This window comes from Perognathus longimembris, chromosome 28 (genome assembly GCF_023159225.1).
Source record: "Perognathus longimembris pacificus isolate PPM17 chromosome 28, ASM2315922v1, whole genome shotgun sequence".
Classification (NCBI taxonomy): Eukaryota; Metazoa; Chordata; class Mammalia; order Rodentia; family Heteromyidae; genus Perognathus; species Perognathus longimembris.
Genome location: NC_063188.1, coordinates 21,844,687 through 21,870,545, shown reverse-complemented (window position 1 = coordinate 21,870,545; position 25,859 = coordinate 21,844,687). Strand labels below are relative to the sequence as shown.

Genomic DNA, 25,859 nt, shown 5'->3' with positions numbered 1-25,859 from the left:
CTGACCTGAATAAGGTATTATCGTAGCTTCACCATGTGATCAAATGCTTAATAGGCCTCCATAAATTTCTTAGCTGAGCTTTCCCAAAAGTCAATATAGTACTTTGTTATCCTTATTATGCTTTCCCTATTTTCTTCGTGCTTTTTGTGTTTTTGTGTTTTTGTGTTTGTGTTTTTGAATGGTCATAAGACCATTCAAATAAACTCATTTTATCCCCAACTCCCGTTACCCTAATAAATTTTAAGTTCCCCACAGATTTTAGTGAAAAAAAACCTCAATTTTTTCAACGCTTGTCAACAGTCCCAAATAATATAACCCCACCTCAGAACATCAATTATGAGCATCAATTCTTCAGAGTCCCTTTTTTAAGTTAAAATAACTCTCATGCTCTCTCACACTACATGTTGTTTCTCCACTTTTTTCCCTTGTTTTTCAAAATTCTTTTTTTTAAATTATCTTAACTTGAAAAGGGCTGTAGCACGAATTTCTCTTTTAACTCAAACAAAACAGAAAAACAGTATGATGTAGCTGTTAAATTCTGGGCACTCTAAATAAACCAGAGATACAGGTTTTTAAATGCTCTCTTACTGACTATATGGTCTTGAAATAAAAATCATCATTTTGCTGTAGCTTGTGTTCCTCATTTGTACAACTACAATACAGAGCTTCTGGGGATTAAAACAAAATTACATGTTTATTAACATGATGCCTAAACCATGGAAGATGCCCCAAAATAGTGCCTACATTATTGCTAATATTATTATTATTATCATCAGGATTAGAGATCTCTCACAGTCTTATCCTGTTCCCCTACCACAATCTGGAATGACCCTATTTTATTCTTTTTAGTCTATTTATTCTACCACAGGTTGGAAGAGGTGAGGGGGCATGTGAGGGGAATCTCTTTCCAAGTATGCAATCAAAATCTTGCTTGTACAAGAGAAGGACACAGGAGGATTCTATTGTTGACATTATCTTCAAAGTTCTAGATGAATTTCCTGTGGCGCTCCCTATGTGGTTACTGTGTATGATTTTGGTACACTAGATATTGTACACACACACACACACACACACACACACATATATATATATATATGCCTACCTGATCTAGGGAAGGGAAAGAAAAATGAGGGTGTAAGATATCACAAGAAAGGTATTCACTGCCTTATTATGTAACTGTATCCCCTTTGCACAACACCTTGTCAATAAAATTTAATTTTAAAAAAAAAGAAAACTGAATCCATGGGGAAAAAATAAAATAGTGCTAGCTCCCCAGATACCCTCTAATGCCCTTGGCGCCTTTCCCTCTGCCCTGGAAGTAGCCATTGTTCTTTCTTTTTTTTTTTTCCAGTCCTAGGGCTTGGACTCAGGGTCTGAGCACTGTTCAAGCTCCAGGACTGGCCCAAAAAAAATAGAATTACTAGGACAGATAGGCTAACAATTGATGACTAGTCAAAGATAATCCTAAAACTATTAAGGATTAATGAAATTGAGAGCTTTTCACTAAAATCAAATGTAATTCTAAAACTATTAAAGAATAACAGCTTTGGGGCTGGGAATATGGCCTAGTGGTAAAGTGCTCGCCTCATATACATGAAGCCCTGGGTTCCATTCCTCAGCACCACATATATAGAAAAAGCTGGATGTGGCGCTGTGGCTCAAATGGTAGAGTGCTAGCCTTGAGTATAAAGAAGCCAGGGACAGTGCTCAGGCCGAGTTCAAGACCCAAGACTGGCAAAAAAAAAAAAAAGTGTTTTGTTTAGTATAAAACAACCAATCTGATACTACAAACATGTAATTTATCATCCAAACAAGGACAGCTTTGAGAATGAAAGAGGGTGCTACTACAGCGTGGAGCCAGTGACTAACACCTATAATCATAGCAACTTCAGGAGGCTGAGATCTGAGGGTCTCAAAGTCAGGATCTCAGTTCAAAGTCAGCCCAGGCAGGAAAATCTGTGACTCTTCTCTCCAATACACTACTCAAAAAAAGCCAGAAGTGGCACTGTGGCTCAAGTAGTAGAGCACTTGCTTGAGCAAAAGAAGCTGAGAGACAGTTCCAGGCCCAGAGTTCAAGCCCCAGGATTAACAAAAAACAAAAAACAAAATGAAAAGAAAAACAGGGTACCACTAATAATTATGCCAATGAAAATAAGAGACAAATGATCAAGAACATATGGATACTTTATCAAGAACCTGTTCTTTTCATTTAGAGCTCCCAACATTTTCAACTGTTCCCAACATTACCACTACTCTGAAATATGAAACATTTAAAGGATCACACACAGACCTTTATATTTGTTTAGATGAAATTTTGCAGTTTCAGTAAAACATATAATTTATCTAATTCTGGGAATTAAGAATGATGAACTAAAATAATTCATTCTACCTTGACAAACTCTCAGAGAGTATCTTTAAGTATTATAATATCAAGTAATGATTTCTACTAGATTCAACAGTATAGAAAGAAAAAAATTTAAAGCACAAAATTAATGGGAAAAGTATAATGTTTTCTTAGTCAATATCTAAAATTAAAGATATTTATTATATACATTATTTTTTAATCCATGCTCCCCATGAAGGGATACTACCTTTGTAACATAATTTTTTTAATGCACTAGTTCTTATTTATTCTGGAAAAGTAGAGAAGACATCTCCAAAGCTTGTTTCTCATTCTCAAAACACAAGTAAAACTTTCAGGTCCTGGGTGCTGTCTCTGAGGATTTTTTTTGCTCAAGGTTGGTGCTTCTACATCTTGGGTCACCACTTCACATCAGCTTTTCAGTTGTTAATTGGAGATAAAGGCTCATGGACTTTCCCACTTAGGCTAGATTTGAACTAAGATCCTCAGATCTCAGCCTCCTGAGTATCTAGGATTACAAGGATGAGCCATCAGCACCCAGCCAAACACAAGTAATTTGATTACTTTGGCTCTTTCTGGTCCTCCTAAAAGAACAATCAAAAGAGCACAAAAGCAAAATAAGAGTGACAGAAGTGTGAAACTCTTTGGAAACTGAACTGAATGATATTATTTGCTTTTTATTGGGTTTTGTTTTTGTTTTTTGCCAGTCCTGAGCTTGAACTCTAGGTCTGTCCCTGAACTTCTGCTCAAGGGTAGCAACTCTACCTCTTGAGCCACAACACCACTTTCAGCTTTTTCTGATTATGTGGTTCTGAGAAGTCGAACCCAGGACTTCATGCATGCTAAGCAAGCACTCTACCACTAAGCCACATCCCCAGCCCAACATTATTTGTTTACTAAAAATCACAACAACTCAAAGTCAGAGAACTTGGCTGTTTTTGCTTACAAGGAGTTAATTTAGCTCAAACTTATATAAATATATATTGCTAAACACTCAAAAATTTGCATTATATTGCAAACAAATTTTTTAAATGACTACAAAGTAAAAGATTTCTTCTAGGTTTGAAAAACATTTTAAAAGAAAACTTTTTATATTACTTAAGTTTCAATTTCAGGTCTTAAATGTGCCAAGCAGGCCTCCAGCCTGAAATAAAACTTTAATGTTAGTTTTAGAAAGCAGTACATTACAGGTGAAATAAAGGCTTAATACCTACCTAATATACAGAATACATCAGCAAGAATGGAGGGCATATCTTCACGAAATTCCTAATTTCAAAAATAAATTTATTTATAGTTAATAATAGCACACATCAAGCATTATGGCTTCAAAATAACACATTGCATACAAGCTAACAAAAACCCCAACGTTCCTATGTTAAAATTCTTCAAATTAAGTTTAATAGAAAAGACAGAACGATTTAGAATGATCAAACTTTTGCCATAAAATAACTGATAAAAGAAACTCATGAAAAGCACCAAAGAAAGCACTGAAATTCAGAATAACTTACACCTAAACCCAGACTGTCAAAATGGTACACTTGTTTTTATTTTCTTTTGGTACCAGTCCTGTGGTTAAACTAATGGCCTGGATGTTGTCCCTGAACTTTTTTACTCAAGGTTCATGCACAACCAGTTGAGCTACAGCTCCACTTCTGACTTTGGGTGGTTTACTGGAGATAAAAATCTTTCAAGGTGGTGGGAATGTGGCTTAGAGGTAGAGAGCTTGCCTAGCTAGCATGCACAAAGCCCTGGGTTCCATTCCTCAGCACCACATAAACAGAAAAAGCTGGAAGTGATGCTGAGGCTCAAGTGGAAGAGTGCTAGCTAGCCTTGAGCAATAAGAAGCCAGGGACAGTGCTCAGGTCCCAAGTCCAAGCCCCAGGGCTGGCCAAAAACAAAAGCCTCTCAGACATTCCTGACTGGGCTGGCTTTAGTAGCTAGGATTATAGGCATGAACTACCAGTGGCCATTAAAAATAATTATTTTTATTCAAGTATTCAAATGCTAAGTCAACACTTCACCTACACAAAAATCATAATGGCATCAGAAGACCAAAAAATCTAAAAATTATAAAACTAATTAACAACTATTTGTTCTACAATACAAGATTCTCTGGAAATAAAAATATTTACCAAAATCTATCTTTATTTTACCTATATGCTCTGGTTTATAGCTTTTGGAGTAACTGAGCCCAAGTCCTGTTTCTAGATGAGAACATCAGAATCATTCTACATTTATCTCCTGACTTCCCACTCATATGCTCAATTTTAGAACCATCTTCTATTAAAAAGGATCATAATTCAATTATTGTAATTTCACTTTGGTAGCACTATAGCAACTCTAAAATTCGCATATTTTCAGAGACTATAAGAAATTCTAAAAATAAGTTACAATGATATATATATACATATACTTACATATTATACAGTTCTGTGGCTAAGATATTACAGTTTGTATTATATGAAAAAGCTAGGACAAAAAAAATTGCTCAAAAAAGAAGAAAATCTGCCAAACTGTAAATGTATGTGTATGTGTATAAAACTATCACTAAGTAATCAAAACCAAAGACACTAAGGGCTGGGAATATGGTCTAGTGCTAGAGTGCTTGCCTTGTACACATGAAGACCTGGGTTTGATTCCTCAGCACCACATATATAGAAAAGGCCAGAAGTGGTGCTATGGCTCGTGTTAAGAGCACCAGGGACAGTGTTCAGGCCCTGAATTCAAGCCCCAGGACTGGCAAAAAAAAAAAAAAGAGAGAGAGAGAAACTAAATAAGAACCAAATACATTTACATAAAGTTCATTTGAACAACCTACAGGAAAAATAAAAGGAAATGCCTTCTTCATTTAAGTGAACTTTGTTTGCTCTTCTCAACTTGCTTACTCATCATATCTGCTTTACTCACAACCTGTTGGAAAGATACCTATACATGTCTAGGAAAAAATGACTTACCAACATTATGTTAAACACTACAATAATTTTGAATAAAATCAAATGTAAGTTACACCCTTCAAGGATCTTTGTATCAAAAGTAAGAGACATGTAAGAATTAAGTTTTAAATAAATGTGTATATACTTACACTAATATCAGTAAGAACATTAGATGCTTGTTCATGCTTTAAATTTCCTTTAATGACATGATATGATAACTCATACAAGGCTTGCTGAAAATCTGTTGAATATAAAAAAACAGCTTTAGGACAATCTCTTAAACACAAAAGGCAGTGATCTCTGGAAAATCTATTTTTTTCCTAGTTCTCAGAATTTTTATAAAGATCAGAAATGAAAACAAAAAAACGAATTCTAATACTTTTCTGTAGCAGCTTATAATTTTATTTTTATAAAATTGTAACAATAATTAGTTAAAAAGCAACATCTTCCTCTAGCTACTGGTTGAGCATTCACATTCACTATACATAATCTTTCACATTTTGATTCTTGGATACTTTTTTTGTGATGTTACTGGGGCTTGAACTCAGGGCCTAGGCGCTGTCCCTGAGCTTCTTTTTTTTTTTTGCTCAAGGCTAGCACTCTACCACTTGAGCCACAGCACCACTTCCGGCTTTTTCTATATATGTGATGCTGAGGAATCGAACCCAGGGATTCACGTATACCAGGCAAGCACTTTACCACTAGGCCATCTTCCCAGCCCCTCCACTTCAGCTTTTTTGGTAGTTAATTGGAGAAGAGAATCTCACAAGCTTTCCTGCCTGGGCTAGCTTGGAACCATGATCCTCAAATTTCAATCTCCTGAGTAGGCTAGGACTTCTGGCGTGAGCCACTGGCACCTAGCTTGTAGAAGTTTTTCCTCCCTGGTCCTGGGGCTTGAACTCTGGGCCTGGGCCCTGTCCATGGGCTTCTAAAATTTGCTCAAGGCTAGCACTCTACCACTTGAGCCACAGCACCACTTCCAACCTTTTTCTGAGTAGTTTATTGGAGATAAGTCTCAAGAATTTCTTGTTCCGCTGGCTTCAAGGCTGGCTTCAAACCATGATCTTCAGATCTCAGTCTCCTAAGTAGCTAGGATTACAGGTGTGAGCCACTCCCAGTGACAATTTTGTTGGTGGTGGTGGTAGTGGTCATGGAGCTTGAACTCAGGACCTGGGCACTGTCCATCCCTCTTTTGCTCATGGCTACTATTCTACCACTTCAGCCACAGCTCTTACTTCTGGTTCTCTGATGGTTAATTGGAGTTAAGAGTCCCACAAACTTTCCTTCCCAAGATGGCTTTGAACCTCAAGCCTCAGATCTCAGCTTCATCCATAGCTAGGATTGCAGGCCTGAGCCATCAGTGTCCAGCTACTTTTTTATTTCTGTACTGGGAATTTAACCCAAGGCCTCTACATGATAGGCAAATGGTCTAAATTAGTATCCTTTTTTTTTAATTTTGAGATATGGCCTCCCTAAATGTCCAAGGCTGAACTTGAACTTGATACCCTCTTTCCCAAAGCATCTAGGATTACAGCTGTGAGCCACTATCTCCTGACTCTATTTTTTTCTGATTTCTACCTTATAATCTTTAAAGGGGTTTCAATTCAGCAATATCAATTTATAAGTGCCATGTCAATAATTATATGCAATGTCTACATAGACATCCAGGAAGTAGATAGATATAAACTAAGCATTTTCCTCACCAGCCAATTTCATAGATTTTTCCAAACAAACTCACATTATACTCAGTTCAGTATCAGGGTTTCAGTGACAAACAAGAAAGAAGCCTTAACACTCAGTTTTGTGTTTCTACTACCAGAGAAAGCTCACCCAACATCTTCATGGGTTTTTTCTCTTCAATTGTATCATAATTCAAGCAAAACTATGTTTATGCATTTTTTTGCCAGTCCTGGTGCTTGAACTCAGGGCCTGAGCACTGTCTCCGGCTTCTTTTTGCTCAAGGCTAGCACTCTGCCACTTGAACCACAGTGCCACTTCCAGCTTTTTCTATATATTCGGTGCTGAGGAATCGAACCCAGGGCTTCATGTATATGAAGCAAGCACTTTTCCACTAGGTCATATTCCCAGCCCCTGTATTTTACAACAGCAATTCTATGAAAAGTGCCAACCTCAAGTAAACCCATTCAGAATTATTAATTATCATAACCCCAGTTCCTGAAGAGAAAAAAAATCGTTATTTTAACAGATTCAACAGACAGAGGTTGAATGAGTACCTTCTTCTACCCATGTTTTTCTTTAGTTTCATACACTACAACTTTTACCCAATTCCAAACATTAAAAAGAAGGAAAACCACATCTATAATTCCAGCTAATTTGAAGGCAGATCAAGAGGATCAAGAATGGAGACAAGACTGTACTGATGGCTCACGCTAGCTACTCAGCAGGCTGGGATCTGAGGATCAGGGTTCAAAGCCAGCTCCCAGACTCATGAGCCCCCTATCTCCAATTAACCACCAGAAAACCAGAAGTAGCACTGTGGCTCAAATAGTAGAACATTAGCCTTGAGCTGAAGACCTCAGGGGCAGCACCCAGGCCCAGAGTTCAAGCCCCAGGACTACCCCCCCCCCCGCAAAAGAAGAATGGAGACAAGTCCAAGGGAAAAAAATGGGAAACCATATTCAAAAAAGTAACTAAAGCCAGGTGCTGGTGTTCACTTCTATTATCCTAGAAATTCAGGAAGCTGAAATCTGTCTGAGGTTGGCAGTTAGAAGGCAGCCTGGGCAGGAAAGTCTATGAGACTCCTATGTCCAAACAGCTGTAGCTCAAGTGATACAGCCTTGAACAAACCTGCTAAGGGACAGCACCTAAGCCAGGAATTCCAGCCCCAAACTGAAACAAAAATAAATAGATAAATTTTTAGAAATAACTAAAGCAAAAAAGGTTGGAGATACGGCTCAAGTGGTATAGCACAGGACTAGAAAATTTGATGCCCTAAGGTCAAATCCCAATAGCATCAACAAACAGGAAAACAAACAGAAAAGGCTGGAAGTAGCACTGTGACTCAAGTAGTAGAACACTAATCTTGAGCAAAAGAAGAAAAGGTTAGGGACAGTGAAGCTCCAGGACTGGCCAAAAAAAAAATAAGTTAAGCCTGTGACTCAAGTGGTAGAGCACTAAATTGGGGAAGGAAAAAAAAGAGGTGGGGACAGTACCCAGGCCTTGAATTCAAGCCCCAGGACCAACACGCGCACGTGCATGCATGCACACACATGCACACACACACACACACACACACACACACACACACACTCCCCCAACGTGAAGAATGAGAGGCTAAAACTGATTAGAATATATTGTAAATATGTTTGCATAGGTAACAATCAAATCTAACTGTATAGTTATTAGTATATTATAACTCAGTATAACTAATATACTCATATAACTATATATAACTGTATACCTATATACTACTAATAATTACCTATATGCTAATAAAATAACTAACAATTAACATACAGGCCCCAGTGGTTCATGCTTGTAATGCTACTCAGGAGGCTGAGTTCTGAGGACTGCTTTAAATATTTAAAGCCAGCCCAGATAGGAAAGTCCTTGAGACTCTCATCTCCAATTAACCACCAGAAGACCAGAAGTGGAACTGTGACTCAAGTGGAACACTAACCTGGAGTAAAAGAGCACAGGGACAGTGCCCAGGCCCTGAGTTCATGCCTTACAATGGACCACAAAAAGGAAAAAAATCTCTAGGAAGAAGAGAAGTGTAGAGAGAGTTGATACAGGGAGTAAGACTGATAGGAACACTTTGTAAATCTGCATGCAAATGAAGCCCCCTGTATAAAAAATGTAAGTGAATAAAAAATACTTTCCCCAGATATGACTACTAATTACTAAACAGACTACTAATCACTAATCACTAAACTACTTTAAAGCCTTGTGCCAGTAGCTCACACCTATAATCCTAGATGCTCAGTAGGCTGAAATCTGAGGATCAAGGTTCGAAACTAGCCCAGGTAGAAAAATCTTTTAAATTCTGTTTAGTTTGCAATCAAACTGTAAGTCAACTCAATTTTTGTCACTGAAAATGCTGGATTGAATGAAAGAAATTTGCCCATTTATCATTTTCTAAGGAAATATATAAAATAACCAGATTTTTTCCAACTATTCACTAACAAGGCATGATGGTGGGGTTATTTTTTTATAATTTTGACTTCATTTTACTTATAAGTACACTATGTGAGAGCAAGGGAAAAATTATACTGACCTAAAGGAATGAGATCAATTTCATGCTTTCCATTTCTATTAATAAAATGCTCAAGCCAGGTGCCAATGGCTCGAGCCTATAATCCTAGCTGCTCAGGAGGCTGAGATCTGAGGTTCGTGGTTCAAAGCCAGCCAGGAGAGGAAAAACCATGAGACTCTTACCTATGATTAACTGCCAGAAAACTGGAAGTGGCCCTGTGGCTAAAAGTGGTAGAGCACTTGCCTTGAGTGAAAAGGCTTAGTGACAGTGTTCAAGCTCTGAGTGCAAGCTCCACAACCAAAAACAAACAAACAAACAAAACCCAAGAGCATTGAAGGTAAAATGGATTTGGAGGTGTGGCTAGAATGGCAGCCAATTGGGGATGGAGGCATGGTAGAATGCTGGGAATATGGCCTAGTGGTAAAGTGCTTGCCTCGTGTACATGAAGCCCTGGGTTCAATTCCTCAGGACCACATATATAGAAAATGGCCAGAAGTGGCGCTGTGGCTGAAGTGATAGGAGTGCTAGCCTTGAGCAAAAAGATGCCAGGGACAGTACTCAGGCCCTGAGTCCAAGCCCCAGGACTGGCAAAAAAATAAAACAAGCAAAAAAAAAGTATGTTCTTCCCATTAAGACAATATTTAATGTTTGACAGAATAAAATAAATGATTTTATAGAAAAACATTCTGTTCTTCATCTTCTAGTCACAAAGGTATTATCTAAATAACTATAATAAATTTTATGTATTGATTTATAAGTTCAAATAAAATACTGACTAGAAAAACCATGTTTTTCATATTGAAAACCACGGGTTTTGTCAATAAAAGGTACATATGCAAATGCAGCAGCGGTTCTCACTACACATGAAGTTGAAAATGAACTGTACAACTTGTGAGTGGAGATGGAAGGAAAACCGGGAGGAAAGGGGTGACACTGTCCAAAAAGAAATGTACTCTTTACCTGACATACATAACTGTAACCCCTCTGTGCATCATCTTTATAAGAATAATAAAAAACTTTTGAAGATACATATGAAAATACTTTAAAGCCTTGTGCCAGTAGCTCACACCTATAATCCTAGATGCTCAGTAGGCTGAAATCTGAGGATCAAGGTTCGAAACTAGCCCAGGTAGAAAAATCTTTTAAATTCTTATCTTCAATTACCCACCAAAAAGCTAGAAGTGGAGCTGTGACTCAAGTTACAGAGCACCAGCCTAGAGCAAAAAAAAAAAAAAAAGCTCAGGGACTGGTGCCAGGCCCAGAGTTCAAGCCCCAGGACCAATGGAAAAAACAATGGTATTTTAAACTTGCTATACAATCACAATTGCTTCTATTTTACCCCTCTTCTGCCAAACCCATAAGCCTAATTTTCAATTAGTAAATGTTAAACAGTAAAATCTTTTAAAACTAAAACCAATACCTTGTTTAATTATATAACATTTTACTTAGCAAATCCTTTTTGTGATATGCAGTAAACAACTCCTTTGCTTTTAATGTTTTCCATGACAACTGCCTTTAACAAGATCCCCAGATACCACCTGAACATAACTAGCTTTAGTGAAAACACCAAACTCTGTCTGTGGAAAATTTCTAACAAGCGAGATCAAAACTGTTTTTCTTTCCATGCTAGCTTTCTCTCACATTTTATGCATGGTACAGCTACAAATGAATGTTACCTAAATATACAAAAGCCAGGCAACAGCATATGACTAAAATGCAGGTCAAATAACATAAACATACAAGATGTGCCTTTTGATAATTTCAACTCATTTATATACATGCTGTATATATAATGTGAACTCATACCTTTGGTTCCCATACATAATGAATAAAGAATTATTAATTTTAGAATGATTTTCATCATCATTGTAAAAGTTAAAATGTGTACTGTGAAATATATGTAGTTACTAAATCGCAATAAAAAAATTTTTTAAAGAATTATTCATTTCGTAAGGAAATGGAAGGACTTGGAAAAAAATCATACTAAGTGAAGTGAGCCAGACCCAAAGAAATAAGGACTCTATAGTTTCCCTCATGGGGAATAATTAGTAAGGGTTTAGGTTAGTCATAATAGAAGATCACAATAGCCCAATAGTTATGTCCATATGACACATAAAATGATGCTAAGTGAAATGAACTCCACATTATAGAAACAAGTGGTATATCATTGTTGTAATTATTGTCAACATGCCATGTGAAACAGTACCCTTTTTTTCTCTCATATTCCTTTCCTGTGGTTTCACCCCTGCTTTCACTATATCTGATCTTAGTACCCTGGATACTGTATATATGTATATTAGAACTAGGGAAGGAAAAGGGAATACCAAAATCAAGAGACAAAGGATAAAAAGACAAACCATTCCAAAGCAATACTTACAAAACCATTTGGTGTAAACTAACTGTACAACTCATGGGGGGAAATGGGGAGGGGGAGGCGAGGGAAAGATGAGGGAGGAGGTAACAAGTTGGGTAAGAAATGTACTCACTGCCTTACATATATGAAACTGTAGCCCCTCTGTACTTCACTTTGACAATAAAAAAATTTTAATTATTCATTTTAATCAAACCAGAAAAAACAGCTATAAATACTTTTAAATATCATACCTCTGTAAGTAGAACTGTCATGGCTTTTATTTTCACTGAGAAGCCGGCATAAATGCAAGCTAGAATAAAACAGAAAAAAATAATCTATACATTTCCAATCCTAACAAATGATTCTAATAAAACAAATTTTATCAACCTTAAAAATATATGGAAATATACCAAGTACACTTAAATACATTAGTTCAACCAAACCGTCAAACCATAACCAGTCAGAACCAGGACACTATAATGAATCAATTCATTATTCTGAAAATTAAATTCATTAATGTCAATAGTGGATCACAAATATCTATAGGTTTTGAATTATTTCACCAATAAAGAGGAAATGAGATACATGGAGTATCTAGACTTTTTAAAGACATAGAAGTAGAGAAGGAATAATCTATTTGAATGGGGAATCAACAAGGAGAAGGGTAAGTGTGGGTGATAAGGGTGTGTATAATCAAAGAACATTGTATGTATAAAACGTCATAGTTAAATCCCTTATTTTGCACAATATATGCTAATCAGGAGGGAATGATACAATTAGAACATCACCATTTGAAGATCTCTAATAAAAATCCAGCCATCTGTCAATAGCTGATTGTGCCATAAAAACAAACTACCAACATGTACCTTCTGTTCCTGAGGAAAGAATGCACCAAGGGAATTAAAATCCGCATGTCAAAGTGATATTGCATTTTCATGTTCAATGCAGCACTATTCACAAGAGCCAAGATGGAATCAACCTAGGAACCTATCAATGGATGACTGGATAAAGAAAATATGGCCAGCACCATGGCTCACACCTATAATCCCAACTACCTGGGAGGAAGTCAGAAGAATGATGGTGAAAGGTCAGCAGAGGCAGGCAAGAGTGAGATCCACTATCTACAAATATGTTGGGTATTACAGTGGGAGTCACCTATCATCCCAGCTATGCAGGATGTAAATACATGTAAATTGATCATAGTCCAGGCAACCAGGTTTTAAAAATAAAGACTCACGCTCTATACTTAACTAAAGCAAAAAAGAGATAAAGCTGGACATCACTGGCTCACACCTGTAATCCTAGCTACTGAGGAGGCTGAGAGTAGAAAAGTCACAGAGAGACTCTTATCTCTAATTAACTACTAAAAAAAAAAAACAGAAGTGGTGCTGGGACTCAAAGGGATAGAGCTCTAGCCTTGAGAGAACACAGCTCAGGGACAGTGCCCAGGCCCTAAGTTAAAGCCCCACAACCTACAAAAAAAAAAATAGCCAAAAATGGCACTGTATCTCAAAGAGCCTTGAGCACAAATGCTCAGGGACAGTGCCCAGGTCCTGAGTCCACACCCCAAGACAGGCACAAAAAAAGGGATAGAGGCATCGCTCAAATGACAGAGTACCTAGCTAGCAAATATGAGGTCCTTAGTCTCACAGTACCTCCAAAACAAAGGGTAGGGAATTGAGTTGGGCTCAGAATAATTTATCCAGTCTCTACGTTCAATCTCCAGCACCATAAAAACAAACCAATAAAAAAGAAAATGAGGCATCTGTACACACACATTATTTAGGCAATAAAATCAAATTCTGTCATTCACAGCAACATAGATGGATGAAACTGGAGGACATTGTGTTTAGTGAAATAAGTCAGGCTGAGGAAGAAACATTTTCACTTACACAGGCAAGCTAAAAACTTGACTTCGTAGGTATCAGTTACTGAATCCTAGAAAAGTAGAGTGAGGATGATTAAAGGAGCACCAATGTGCACCTGGATAGGAGGAATAACTTCTAGTGTTCTGTATAGCATCCCATGATAATTATGGTTACCAACCATTTCAAAATAGATAGTAGAGATGATTTGTTTTTGGTCATGGGGCTTGAACAACTCAGGGCTTGGGCACTGTCCCTGAGCCTCTTTGTGAATAAGGCTAGTGCTATACTACTTTGAGTTACACCTCCACTTCCAATTTTCTAGTCGTTAATTGGAGACAAGAGTCTCACAGACTGTCCTTGCTCAGACTGGCGAGAGATCCTCAGATCTCAGCCTCCTAAGTAGCTAGGATTACAGGCGTGAGCCACCATTTGATGACCATCACTAAGATGATGGACATGCATGAGCCACCAGTGCCCATTTCATTCAGAACAAGCAATTTCCTCAATTCAATTAAGTAGCTGCCATTCTGAGGGTGAGTTTCAACAAAATCTGATCCTGAGACTCACTGAAGATTTGCAAGATCAAAGTTATATTCATAATAAAACCCAAGACATTCTTCTCCTTCTTGTACTGTACAGACATTTGCCTGAATATGCTAAAAGCATATAACTTTGATTAGAGTGACTCAAAGTGCTGACAGGATCTGGCCCACTCAAGATGCCTGGGGCCACTGGGACCAAACACTACCCTAGCTGGGTAGAGCTAGGCAATGATAGTTCACAGTTGTAATCCTAACTATTCTAGAGACTGAGATTTGAGGATTACAATTCAATGCCAACCCAAGCAGAAAAGTCCATGAGACTCTCCGATTAATCAGAAAAAAAAAAAATTGTAAGTAGAGATTGGTTTAAGTATCAGCCTTGAATAAAAAAGCCAAATGAAAGTGTAAGGTCCTGTTCCAGCATAAGCGCATGTACGCACACGCACGCACACACACACAGATGGGCAGCATGCTCCAGAGAATCCATGTTATAGCATATGAACACTAGAGACCGAGAATATAATACCTTAAAACAAAGAATAAACCAGTAAATCTCTTACTATATATAGTCTACAAATACAGCTAGGCAAAGAGGCACACACTTGTAACTCGAGGTATTCAGGAGGCAAAGACAGATGGATCAATGCTCAAGGCCAAATCAGGCAAAGATAGTATGAGACAGGGGCTGGGGGTATGGCCTAGTGGCAAGAGTGCCTGCCTCGGATACACGAGGCCCTGGGTTCGATTCCCTAGCACCACATATACAGAAAACGGCCAGAAGGGGCGCTGTGGCTCAAGTGGCAGAGTGCTAGCCTTGAGCGGGAAGAAGCCAGGGACAGTGCTCAGGCCCTGAGTCCAAGGCCCAGGACTGGCCAAAAAAAAAAAAAGATAGTATGAGACAGACACTATCTGAAAAAGAAACTACAGTAAAAGAAAAAAGAAAAAAAAAAACTAAGGCTCAAATGGCAAGGCAACTACCTCACAAATATGAGGCCATGAGGCTGGAAATGTGGCTTAGTGGTAGCATGCTTGCCTAGCATGCATGACTCCCTGGATTCCATTCCTCAGCACCACATATACAGAAAAAGCCAAAAGTGGAGCTGTGGCTCAAATGGCAGAGTGCTATCCTTGAGCAAAAAGCAGCCAGGGACAGTGCTCAGGCCCTGAGTTCAAGCCCCAGAACTGACAAAAAAAAAAGAACAAGTAAAAAAAAAAACAGGACAAAAAGATAAAACTAATACACATACACAAGCACAGGATATTTGTATATAGATAATGAGTGTCTGGAGGGAAGAGGAGACAAGTCTAACCACAAAATTCATTTGTTTCCTATATGCCTTATACACGTAGTCTTACAGATAGTTTTCTACAATGTTTTCAAATTGTGTAAGACAATACAGATGAATTCTATTAATTTCTGTAGGCATCTTTGCATAGAGGAATCTGGACATGGCATGTGCAAAAAAGACATTTCTGCAGCTAAGTAAAGGGGGACTAAGAGGGTCTTTTCCCTCTTTAGGACACTACCACTACATAAACTGTGTTGCATACCTGTGTTTTGACTCCAACCTGTCACTTAACCTGTCACTTAAGGTCAGGTAAGGAAGTTTATACTTGTGGAATCATGTTAGTGCACATTAAGTATCAGACTTTGGATCATTTTGATTCTAGGATTAGAGATGCTCAGCTTGCATCTGAGGAGAAGTTAATGTCCGAAATATGTAAGGAACTTCCACAATCTAACAGAAAATAAAATTTGATTTAAAAATGAGCAAAGTATTTAGAGACATTGCTCCAAAGACAATACACATAGCCAACAGGTATATGAAAAGGAGTCCCGCATCACTAACCATGGTAAATGCAAATTAAAACCACTTCTCACCTACCAGAACCACCATTATTTCCCAAAAACTACTAATAATTATTAGGAAGACTGGAAAAATTGAAACTCATACACTGCTGGATTGGGAAGAATGATTCTGCCACTAAAGAAAACAATATGAAGGTTCCTCAAAAAAATGTTAAAGAATTTCCCTCTAATTCCGTAATCCCACTTCTGGGTATTTATTCAAGTGGACTGAAATCAGGATCCCAAGGACTCTGAACTCCTATGTTCAATGAAACATTATTCACAATAACTAAGAGGTGGAAACAGCACTGACAAGAATGGTTAAAGAAAATGTTGTTATGGGCTAGGAATTTGGCTTAGTGGTAGAATGCTTGCTTAGCATGCATGAAGCCCTGGGTTCCATTCCTCAGTACCACATAAATAGAAAGGCTGAACGTGGCACTGAGGGTCAAGTAGGTAAATTGCTAGCCTTAAGCAAAAGAAGCTCAGGTCCTGAGTTCAAGCCCCACGATTTGGGGAAAAAAGAGAGGATATCTACTTCCCAATTTATAAAAATATTCCTGATTCAACAATACTAAATAATGTGTTTTTAAACAATATATAATTAAACAATATTTGGAAGAGCAACATAGTTCAGCTAAACAAAATTTTTGAACTGACCAAATATACAATGTTAAAAAGTAACACATGCGTGGCTGGGAATATGGTTAGTGGTAAAGTGCTGGCCGCCTCGTATAAATGGAGCCCTGGGTTTGATTCCTCAGCACCTCGTATATAGAAAAAACCCGGGAGTGGCGCTGTGGCTCAAGAGGTAGAGTGCTAGCCTTGAGCAAAAAGAAGCCAAGGACAGTGCTCAGGCCCTGAGTCCACGCCCCAGGACTGGCAACAAAAACAAAACAAATTTAAAAAAAAAAACATGCATACAAAACTATGCAATCCAAGTGAAAGTGAAAGGATTCCAATTCATGAAGTTCATTGGTCTGATTTCCAGCTGATGTTGTAATAAACTATGAAGAAACTGCCCCTTGGAGGGGAAGGATTGAGGATCAATTCAGCAGAAGAATTTGATGCTAGCCTTGGCAACACTGGGGACACCTTCCTCAAAAAAGAAAATTGCTCATGCCTGGGTAGCTTAGGCCTGAAATCCTACCTACTTGGGAGACTGAGATCTATGGAAGGCCATTCAAAGCCCCAGCATCACAGAAAAGTCTGAGACTCTTGCCTCCAATTAAATACCAAAAAGAAGCCAGGGGCTGGGAATATGGCCAAGTGGCAAGAGTGCTTGCCTCGTATACATGAGGCCCTGGGTTCAATTCCTCAGCACCACATAAGCAGAAAATGGCCAGAAGTGGCGCTGTGGCTCAAGTGGCAGAGTGCTAGCCTTGAGCAAAAAAAAAAAAGAAGCCAGGGACAGTGCCCAGGCCCTGAGTTCACGGCCCTAGGACTGGCCAAAAAAAAAAAAAAAAAAAAGAAGCCAGAAGTGGAGTTGTGGCTCAAGTGGTAGGTAGAGTGCTAGCTAGCCTTGAGCAAAACAAGTTCAGGGACAGAGCCCAAGACTTGAGAGTTCAACCCTCAGGACTAGTACCAAAAAAAAAAAAAAAAAACTGTTCATCAAATGTCACTGTTAACTACCAACTGAGTGCTTATGCTATTATGGAAATGCTGTTTTGTGTCCCTGAGAACAGGACAGAAGTCTACTTTGTGTTAAAAATCAACGAATGTTGAAGAAAAATTTCTTACATTCTTCCAAAAACATCACTACTTAGAGGGAATATCGTCTCTTCTTTTTATCTTTTATTAGGCGAGGCAGTACTGGGATTTGACTTCAGTGCCTCATACTTGCTAGGCAAGAGCTCCACCCTTTGAACTGTGTCCCAATCCTTGTGAATGCTTAACATGAATATTTTATTTTTCACCTGACTTGCTCCTCTTTTTTCAGTAAAAAAAAAAAAAAAGGAAATACAGCAAAAGCCTGAACTACTTCATTATGCTCACATCTCAAAGTCCATTTCCTGTATATAGACTGATGGTGTTGTTTTCCTCTTCTTAAAAACAGGACAATCAGAAAAGGGTTAAATCTTGGGGCTGGGATGTAGCTCAGTGGCAAAGCACTTGCCTAGCAAGTGCAAGTCCTGGGTTCGATCCCCAGTATCAAAAAAAAAAAAAAAGAAGAAGGAAAAGGGTTAAATCTGATTAAGCAAAATACTTACCTTTATTATCAGTGTTAGAACAGATATATCCAAAAAATAATTACTGGGACAAAATATAATGTAGAAACATGTATTTATGAAGTAAACAGGAAATAGGTAAGGACAAATTAACAGAAGTCCTTGTCCCTGAAGGAGGAAACTAACCTAAGTTCCTGCCACTATAGTAGGAAAAAAGTTCAAGTGGGATGGTGGTTTGGCTTAAGTGGGAAACTACTTGCCCAACAAGCATGAAGCACTGAGTTCCAGCCCAGGAACCACCACAAAAACCCTACATATTTAACAGTACTCATATGTAAATATTACAAATAATTTTTAAAAAGAAACTAGTGACTTAGATAATCTAATGTACTCCAATGTTTTGTGAATGCATTTCTCCTTGAAAAAATACAGACCAAGACAGGCTCAAGTCTGTAATCCTAGCTACTCAGAAGGCTCAGACCTGAGGATCACAGTTCAAAGCCAGCCACCAAAATTGGTAGCCTTGAGCTGAAGAGCTCAGGGACAGCGCTCCAGGCCCCGAGTTCAAGCCCCACAACAGACCAACCAAAAAACTAATAATAATACAGACCAAAACTTAATACTAAATTCAGACACAGATCAAAGGGAGACATTCAATGCCAAGTTAAAGCTAACAAATAGAAGAAAAGATTTCAGATAAAGTTTTAGCTGAATTCAGAGCAAATTTGAAAAGGGAAAAAAGACAGCCACCAAGACTAAAATTTCTTAGAATAATTTTATCTCCTCAAATGCCTTCCAAGAAATTCAGTATTGGGGGGCTGGGAATATGGCCTAGTGGCAAGAGTGCTTGCCTCGTACACATGAGGCCCTGGGTTCGATTCCCCGGCACCACATATATAGAAAACGGCCACAAGTGGCGCTGTGGCTCAAGTGGCAAAAAGAAGCCAGGGACAGTGCTCAGGCCCTGAGTTGAAGGCCCAGGACTGGCAAAAAAAAAAAGAGAGAGAAATTCAGTATTTACTAAATTTATTTAGATTAGTTCATCCATTCATTAGTTCATCCAAATTTATTTAGACTAGTTCTGAAATGTCCAAGATTATTTAGTAGAAGAAAAAAATGGCATCCAAAACAACTGGCAATTAAATTTTAAAACTTTATTATAACAAACAATAATCAATAAGACCTAACAAACTTTTCTTACTGGATATGTAACTATTTTAAAGAAATTCTTTGAACAAATAGGTATTTAACAAATTAAAATTTCAAAATTAGGCCAAGTAATGACCTGGAGCTAACATCTTCAAGAACAGAAATATAAATAACCCATTAAGGCTGCATATAACAAAAATATTCTGAGCTCACTATTAGTGAATTCTACTAAAAATAGAATTCTCCATCGTTCTACGAGCATATGCAAATTTATTAGCTTAATATGGGCAAATTCTATGATAATATGAAATCACAAAAGCTAAAACTATGGCAATAAGGTCCATATCTTACACATATGAAGAATTTTAAATCCTTTGCATATAGATGTGAAATCTGTAACAGTTCCAAGTATTACTTGAAAGAACACTATTACATTCTCAGAGTTCTCCTTTTTTTTTTCTGACACCTTTTGTAAAACCAAACATTTAGGAGTACTATAATTTTTCACGGAAAATATAATTGGTATGTCTGGAAACATAACAGGGCACAAGTATGTGGTAGATGGACTATTGTGAGATGAAAAGTATTTTACTTTTCTAGTTAATTGCTTAACAAAACTTGTGGTAGAGTACTTGCCCAGCAAGCAAAAGATCCTGAGTACAAATCCCAGTACAAAGAAAGGAGAGGGAGGGATGCAGATAGATGGAGGGAGGGAGAGAGGAAAAGAGAAAGGGAAAGAGACAGAGAGAGGAGGAGCTGGGAATGTAGCTTAGGGATAGAGCGCTTGCCTAGCATGCACCAAGCCCTGGGTTCAATCCTCCAATACCACATAAACAGAAAAGGCTAGACGTGGAGCTATAGCGCAAGTGGTAGACTGCTAGAAAAGGATCTCAGGGACAGTTCCTAGGCCCTGTGTTCAAGCCCCTGACTGGCAAAAAAAAAGAAGAAAAGGAAAGAAAGGAAGAAATGGAAGGAGACACAGGAGGGGAGAAAAGAGAGAAGAGAGGAAGGAGGGGGGTTGTGTGGTGTTCTGCAAGCCTAGCTACTCAGAAGGCCAAGGTCAGGAGAATCATGGTTCCAGGCCAGGCTGGAAAAAAAAGAGATCCTCTATTAGAAAAATAATAATAACTGGTAGAAAGAAAAGGTTAGAGAGCTGTGGCTCCATTGTAGAGCACTTGCCTAGTAAAAAACATGAAACCCTGACTTCAAACCCCACCACATCAGAAACAAACAAGGAACAGACTCGGGTGTGGGGATAAATAAATGAACCCTGTAATTTCTCATGAGAGTGGTTTAGAGAAAAAAATGTGACTATGTGCTGAATAGAATGGACTGGTTATTTTTTAACTGACCAACAGAAAAGATGACAGCAAAAAGTAAATTTTTAAAAATCCACTTAAGATACAATTTTACATATGTGTCATGCTCTAAAAGTGAAATCTACAGATTCACTCTACCTTCACTTTTTTTTTTGGAGGGGGGGGTCAGTAATGGGGCTTGAACTCAGGGACTGAGGCTCTGTCTCTGAATGTTTTTTTGCTCAAGGCTAGCACCCAACTACGTTTGAGACACAACACAGCTCCACTTCCACTTTTTTGGTGGTTAACTGGAGACAAGAATCTGACAGACTTTCCTGCCTACGCTGGCTTCAAACCCTGATCCTCAGATCTCAGACTCCTGAGTAGATTACAGGTGTGAGCCACTGGCTCACTTTTTCTAATTACAATATTATTTCCCACCTGTAACAAAAGGAAAATGGTAACATCTTTAATAAGACATTTAAAAAGTCCCAACTTAAGCTGTATGTAACAATATTTTCATAGATGAAAGAGGTCATATAAGTGAAAGCCAAGAACCCAATTGTGATATGCTTAAAACACTTCATGGTGTCTATAACTCTGCTGAGCATGGTGATCACATATGTAATCCCAGTATTTGGGAAGCTAAGGTTAAGTCCAACCTGGGATATGCAGTGAAACTATCTCAAAGAACTACTTAAGCACATAAAAAGAATGTTATAAATAACAGAATATAATCATAAAACTGAGTATATTGATTTGGATCTACTATAATTCAAACCACATTCCACAAACCATACATACAATCAATACATTTGCTGACAGTTTTTTAAGCCACAATTTTAACACAGTGTGGATCACATAAATATACAAAGCGAATTCAAATATACATAAAGTAAAGTCAAAATTCTGGTTTAACTTGGTATTTTGACCAAATGTATCACTTAAGTTTTTCTCCCCTGCCATTCAGAAGCCAAGCAAAGAATTTCACCAGTTATTCTAAGGTAGAAGCAATAACAGTAAATCTGTTAAAAACAATAGCTGAGGGACTGTGGATGTATGGATGTAGCTCACTGACAAGAACCTGTGTCCAGTACCACCACCACCAAAAAGAAAAAGAAAAACAAGCTAAGAGGAAGCTAAGCAATTTACAAACATGACCACCTCTAAATAAATGGTTTTAAAGGTGTAACAACAATGAAGTGGCTTATCCATTTGGGGCAATTACACTACAACACATGAAAATGGTTTAGTTAGGTTATCCCATCTTCTCTTCATAATAAGGGACCTGATAGGAGGCTTGTAACTTGCTAGTTACTTGTTAACACAAGAATCTGGAAAATGTTCCTAGCTATTACAAAAATGAAATAGATTTATGCCTGCATTATTAAGCCAGTAAGTATGTTGAACGGGGTGTTGAACAAAAAGTAGGATACATCATCCCTTTCCTTCAAGTGCCTCTGAATTGGGTATAAGTATATACACATGAAGGAATCAGACAGCAATTAATCGCTAAACCTGACTTTTATCCGTAAGAGTTGTCCAGAGATGTTTAAATATCGAAAGGCTGGAATAATATTACTTTTAATAGCTATCACTTGAGCACTTACTATGAGCCAAGTGCTTTACAGGCATTATTTAGTGTTCATAACAATCCTTTGAGTAGAGTACTTATTATTTCCAATTTACTCAAGGGGAAACAGTCAAAGTGGTTAAGGAACTTACCCAAGGTCACTGAGCTAGTTAAGTGGCTAAGACGGCCGCTTATTCAGGCAATCCAATCTCAAGCTCATTCTGTTAAGTTTCATACAACAGTGTGAGGGGGGAAGGGAGGCTGCGGGGGAAGAGTACGCCTTATAGGCTGGCAATATTACAAGAGCAAGATGGGGCAACGCAGTCGCGGCAGGGCTCGACGCTCCAAAAAACAAAGTTCCAAGATTCAAGCCCTCCCACTAGCCACAGTAAACTAGCTACCGGGGTAGGGTGCAGGCAGACGACCCAAATCGCCAATAAATATTAATCTCACACAGGACTAAGCTTTAATCTTCCAAAGCGATTGAAGAGAAGTTAGAACATTATTCGTTTTTAAATCTATGGTTAACTTTGTAGCTTAAACAATTCCTTCCCCCCCCCGGAAGGTGGGGGTGGAGCGCTATTTTAGGCTAGGAAACCACAAGTATGGCAAACGACTGCTTTCCATATTACCGAGAGGAAAAATAAAATAAAATAATAAGTTTTAGGAGCAAAGGAAACGTGTTCTCGTTGGTAGTCAAGCTTGGCGAGTGGCCACCATGACTTACAGTAGCAGGACATAGCGGGGCATAGGAAACATTTGCAGTGAAAGTTGACTCCAACCCGAAATCGTTCTACAGCTGAAAAGACGGAGCAAAGAAGTGCTGTAGATCTTCGGGGAGAATGGCATCCCAGCCACACTTCCCCACGGCCCGCGGCGCTGCGCAAGGCCAGGACAGTCCAAGATTATCTCTCCCCGGGAGGACGAGAGATGCCAAACGGGGTTCTTCACGATACCCCAGGCTTCTGGGCAGCGCAGAGGAGGGAGAGTGTCCAGGACAGTTCGCCCTCCTCAGACTTCGGGCAAAAGGAGGTTGGCTTCAAACTGAGGAGTCGAATGGGTGCAGAGTGGAGAAATGGCACCGAAAGAAATGCAAAGTCCGAATCGCTCCGGCTCAGGTCCATAAAGAAAGGAGCCAAGTGAGCTCAGGCAGACGGGGACAAAAAGACACCACAGCAATCGCGATCGGCAGCGCGGAGACCCACAGGGGCCAAACGACAAATCGGCTGAGATCAACGGAGCTGAGCCACTGGGTACAAGTAGGGGGATTTAGCGAGACCGGAAGGGAAGCGGGAGAACGGCGACAGTTACCAACACCTTCGTTCCCGGAGTTCGAAACTCCTAGCCAACCCCACAACCGCCGCCCCAGTGGGGGAGGGGGTACATTGTCCCCTTCCCCACCCCCAACCTACCACCACACTTAAGTGTACTGTCGACACGCCTTGACCCGGCCAGGCCGTGGAGCTGCCTGTGGCAGCGACACTCACAATTCGCATCTCCCTGTTTTCTCCCAGTTCTTTATCCACTCTGCGGGAAGCACCACGGTTGCGTCCGCCATCTTCCCCTCACTAGTAACAGAAGCCCGGATGTGTAGCACGCGAGCGCAGGGTCAAAGGGGAGCGCCGCCCACGGGGAATGCCGGGAGCTGGGAGTTCGGTTTTCAGTTTCCCGCCCCACCTTCCGTATCACCCGACCGAAGGGCAAGGCCGGGCCGCCTACGCCACATCTGGGGCGCGTTTCTCGCCGTGACTAAGCCGGCCGCGCCCTCCCCGGTCCGCGCCCTCCCGGGTCCGCGCCCTCCCCGATCCTCGCCCGCGCTTCTCGTTAGCCCGGGCCAAATGGCAGACTCGCTGACTCAGCCTCAGCCACCCTTGTCTTCTTGTCTACCCGCAATCATTCATTCAACCAGGTAATTCTTGTAGCCGGGACGTTTTAGTAGCCCCTGGGACACAAGAAACAGTATCCTCTGCCCTCCATCAAGCAGCACCCGATCTGCAGTAAGATACCGACAGGAGATTAAAAAGTTATCTCAGAAATAAACCTGACACAAATGGGGAAGGTTCCTATTTAACTTATGTCAAGCAATGTGAAGTCTTCTCAGTACTGTCCTGATCTGCCAAGTATAAAGAAACAATGTTTACTTGCCAATGCTAAAGTTATTTCTTGAGCTACTTACTAATACAAAACAGGAAGTTAAGTTCTCTGCGGGTAAACCTCATGACGGTACTAATTTAATCCTCCTGTGCTGCAAAAATGAAAATAACTGCCTCCAGAAATGCCAAAGAACATCTTGGGAAAAAATACAAAGAAATTTTTTTTAGCTTTCTTTTGTGTTGTTTTTTTTTGGTACGGGCGCTCGAACTCAGGGCCTGGGAACTACAGCCTTGTGTTTTGTTTTGTTTTTCTTTAAGACTAGTGCTCTACCACTTTGAGCCACAGCACCACTTAAAAAAATATTTTTCTAACTTTCACCCACTTTCCTGCCTGGAGAGGCTTTGAACCTGAATCCTCAGATCTCACCCTCCTGAATAGCTAAGATTACAGGTGTGAGCCCAATGGCCCCAGGCTTTTTTTTTTTTTACTTACAAATCACTCCAAAATTTGCATAAGCTGACTTTAACCCTGAAAGAACTTGAAACAAATCCATGCTTAGGGGCAATCTACAACATTTCTGGCTTTCACTCTTCAAAATTTGTGTCTAAGTCATGGACCACAAACAGGACTTCTAAAAGACAAGAACATCTGATCCCAACCAGATTTTTTCTTTTGCTATAAAGAAAATTATTACCACACTTGACTAAACTTTAATCTGGAAAGTAACAACATTGTATCAGTGAAAGCTGAAGAAGTATAACCATAACATCCTCTCCCAGATAACTAATGTAAGCTAATAAAAAAATTAAAGAAATATTGCCAGGCACCAATGGCCCACACATATAATCCTATGTACTCAGGAGACTGACATCTGAGGATTGTGGTTCAAAGCCAACCCAGGGAAGAAAACTCTGTGAGACTTTTTTTGGGCATTGTCCTGACCCCTTTTGCTCAAGGCTAGCACTCTACCACTTTAAGCCACAGTACCACTTCCAATTTTCTGGTTGGTAAATGAAGACAAAAGTCTGCTGGACTTTCCTACCCAGGCTAGCTATGAACTGTGATCCTCAGATCTCAACTCCTGAGTAGCTAGTATTAAAGGTCTGAGGGCCGGGAATGTGGCTAAGCGCCAGAGTGCTTGCCTAGCATGCACGAAGCCCTGGGTTTGATCCCTCAATACCACATAAACAGAAAAAGCTGGAAGTGGCACTGTGGCTCAAGTGGTAGAGTGCTAGCCTTGAGCAAAAAGAAGCCAAGGACAGTGCTCAGGCCCTGAGTTCAAGCCCCAGTACTGGCAAAAAAAAAGCACAAAAAAGGTGTGAGCACCTGGCTTTTGAGACTCCTTTATCTCTTAACCATAAAATGCCCAACAGTGCCCAAGCCTTGAGCTCAAGCCCCAAGATCAGCGCACACACGCACGAAATACTGTATCAGTGTTGGTTTGCTTTAAATAC

The 25,859-nt window shown here is 39.4% G+C and overlaps 1 protein-coding gene across 3 annotated transcripts in view; it reads right to left on the bottom strand.

Annotated features, from left to right (window-relative positions):
* Positions 1 to 23,886, bottom strand: part of Thoc2 (THO complex 2) — a 104,068-nt gene extending 80,182 nt beyond the window's left edge. For all 3 annotated transcript variants that reach the window (XM_048336908.1, XM_048336909.1, XM_048336907.1), the window contains exons 1-4: positions 23,799 to 23,886; positions 12,116 to 12,174; positions 5,445 to 5,536; positions 3,577 to 3,628 (exon numbers count right to left, since the gene is read on the bottom strand). In XM_048336908.1, the coding sequence (XP_048192865.1) occupies positions 3,577 to 3,628; positions 5,445 to 5,536; positions 12,116 to 12,174; positions 23,799 to 23,869 (274 nt within the window). In that variant the 5' untranslated portion in view covers positions 23,870 to 23,886. The remainder of the gene's footprint in view (positions 1 to 3,576; positions 3,629 to 5,444; positions 5,537 to 12,115; positions 12,175 to 23,798) is intronic.
* Between the last annotated feature and the right edge of the window lie 1,973 nt (positions 23,887 to 25,859).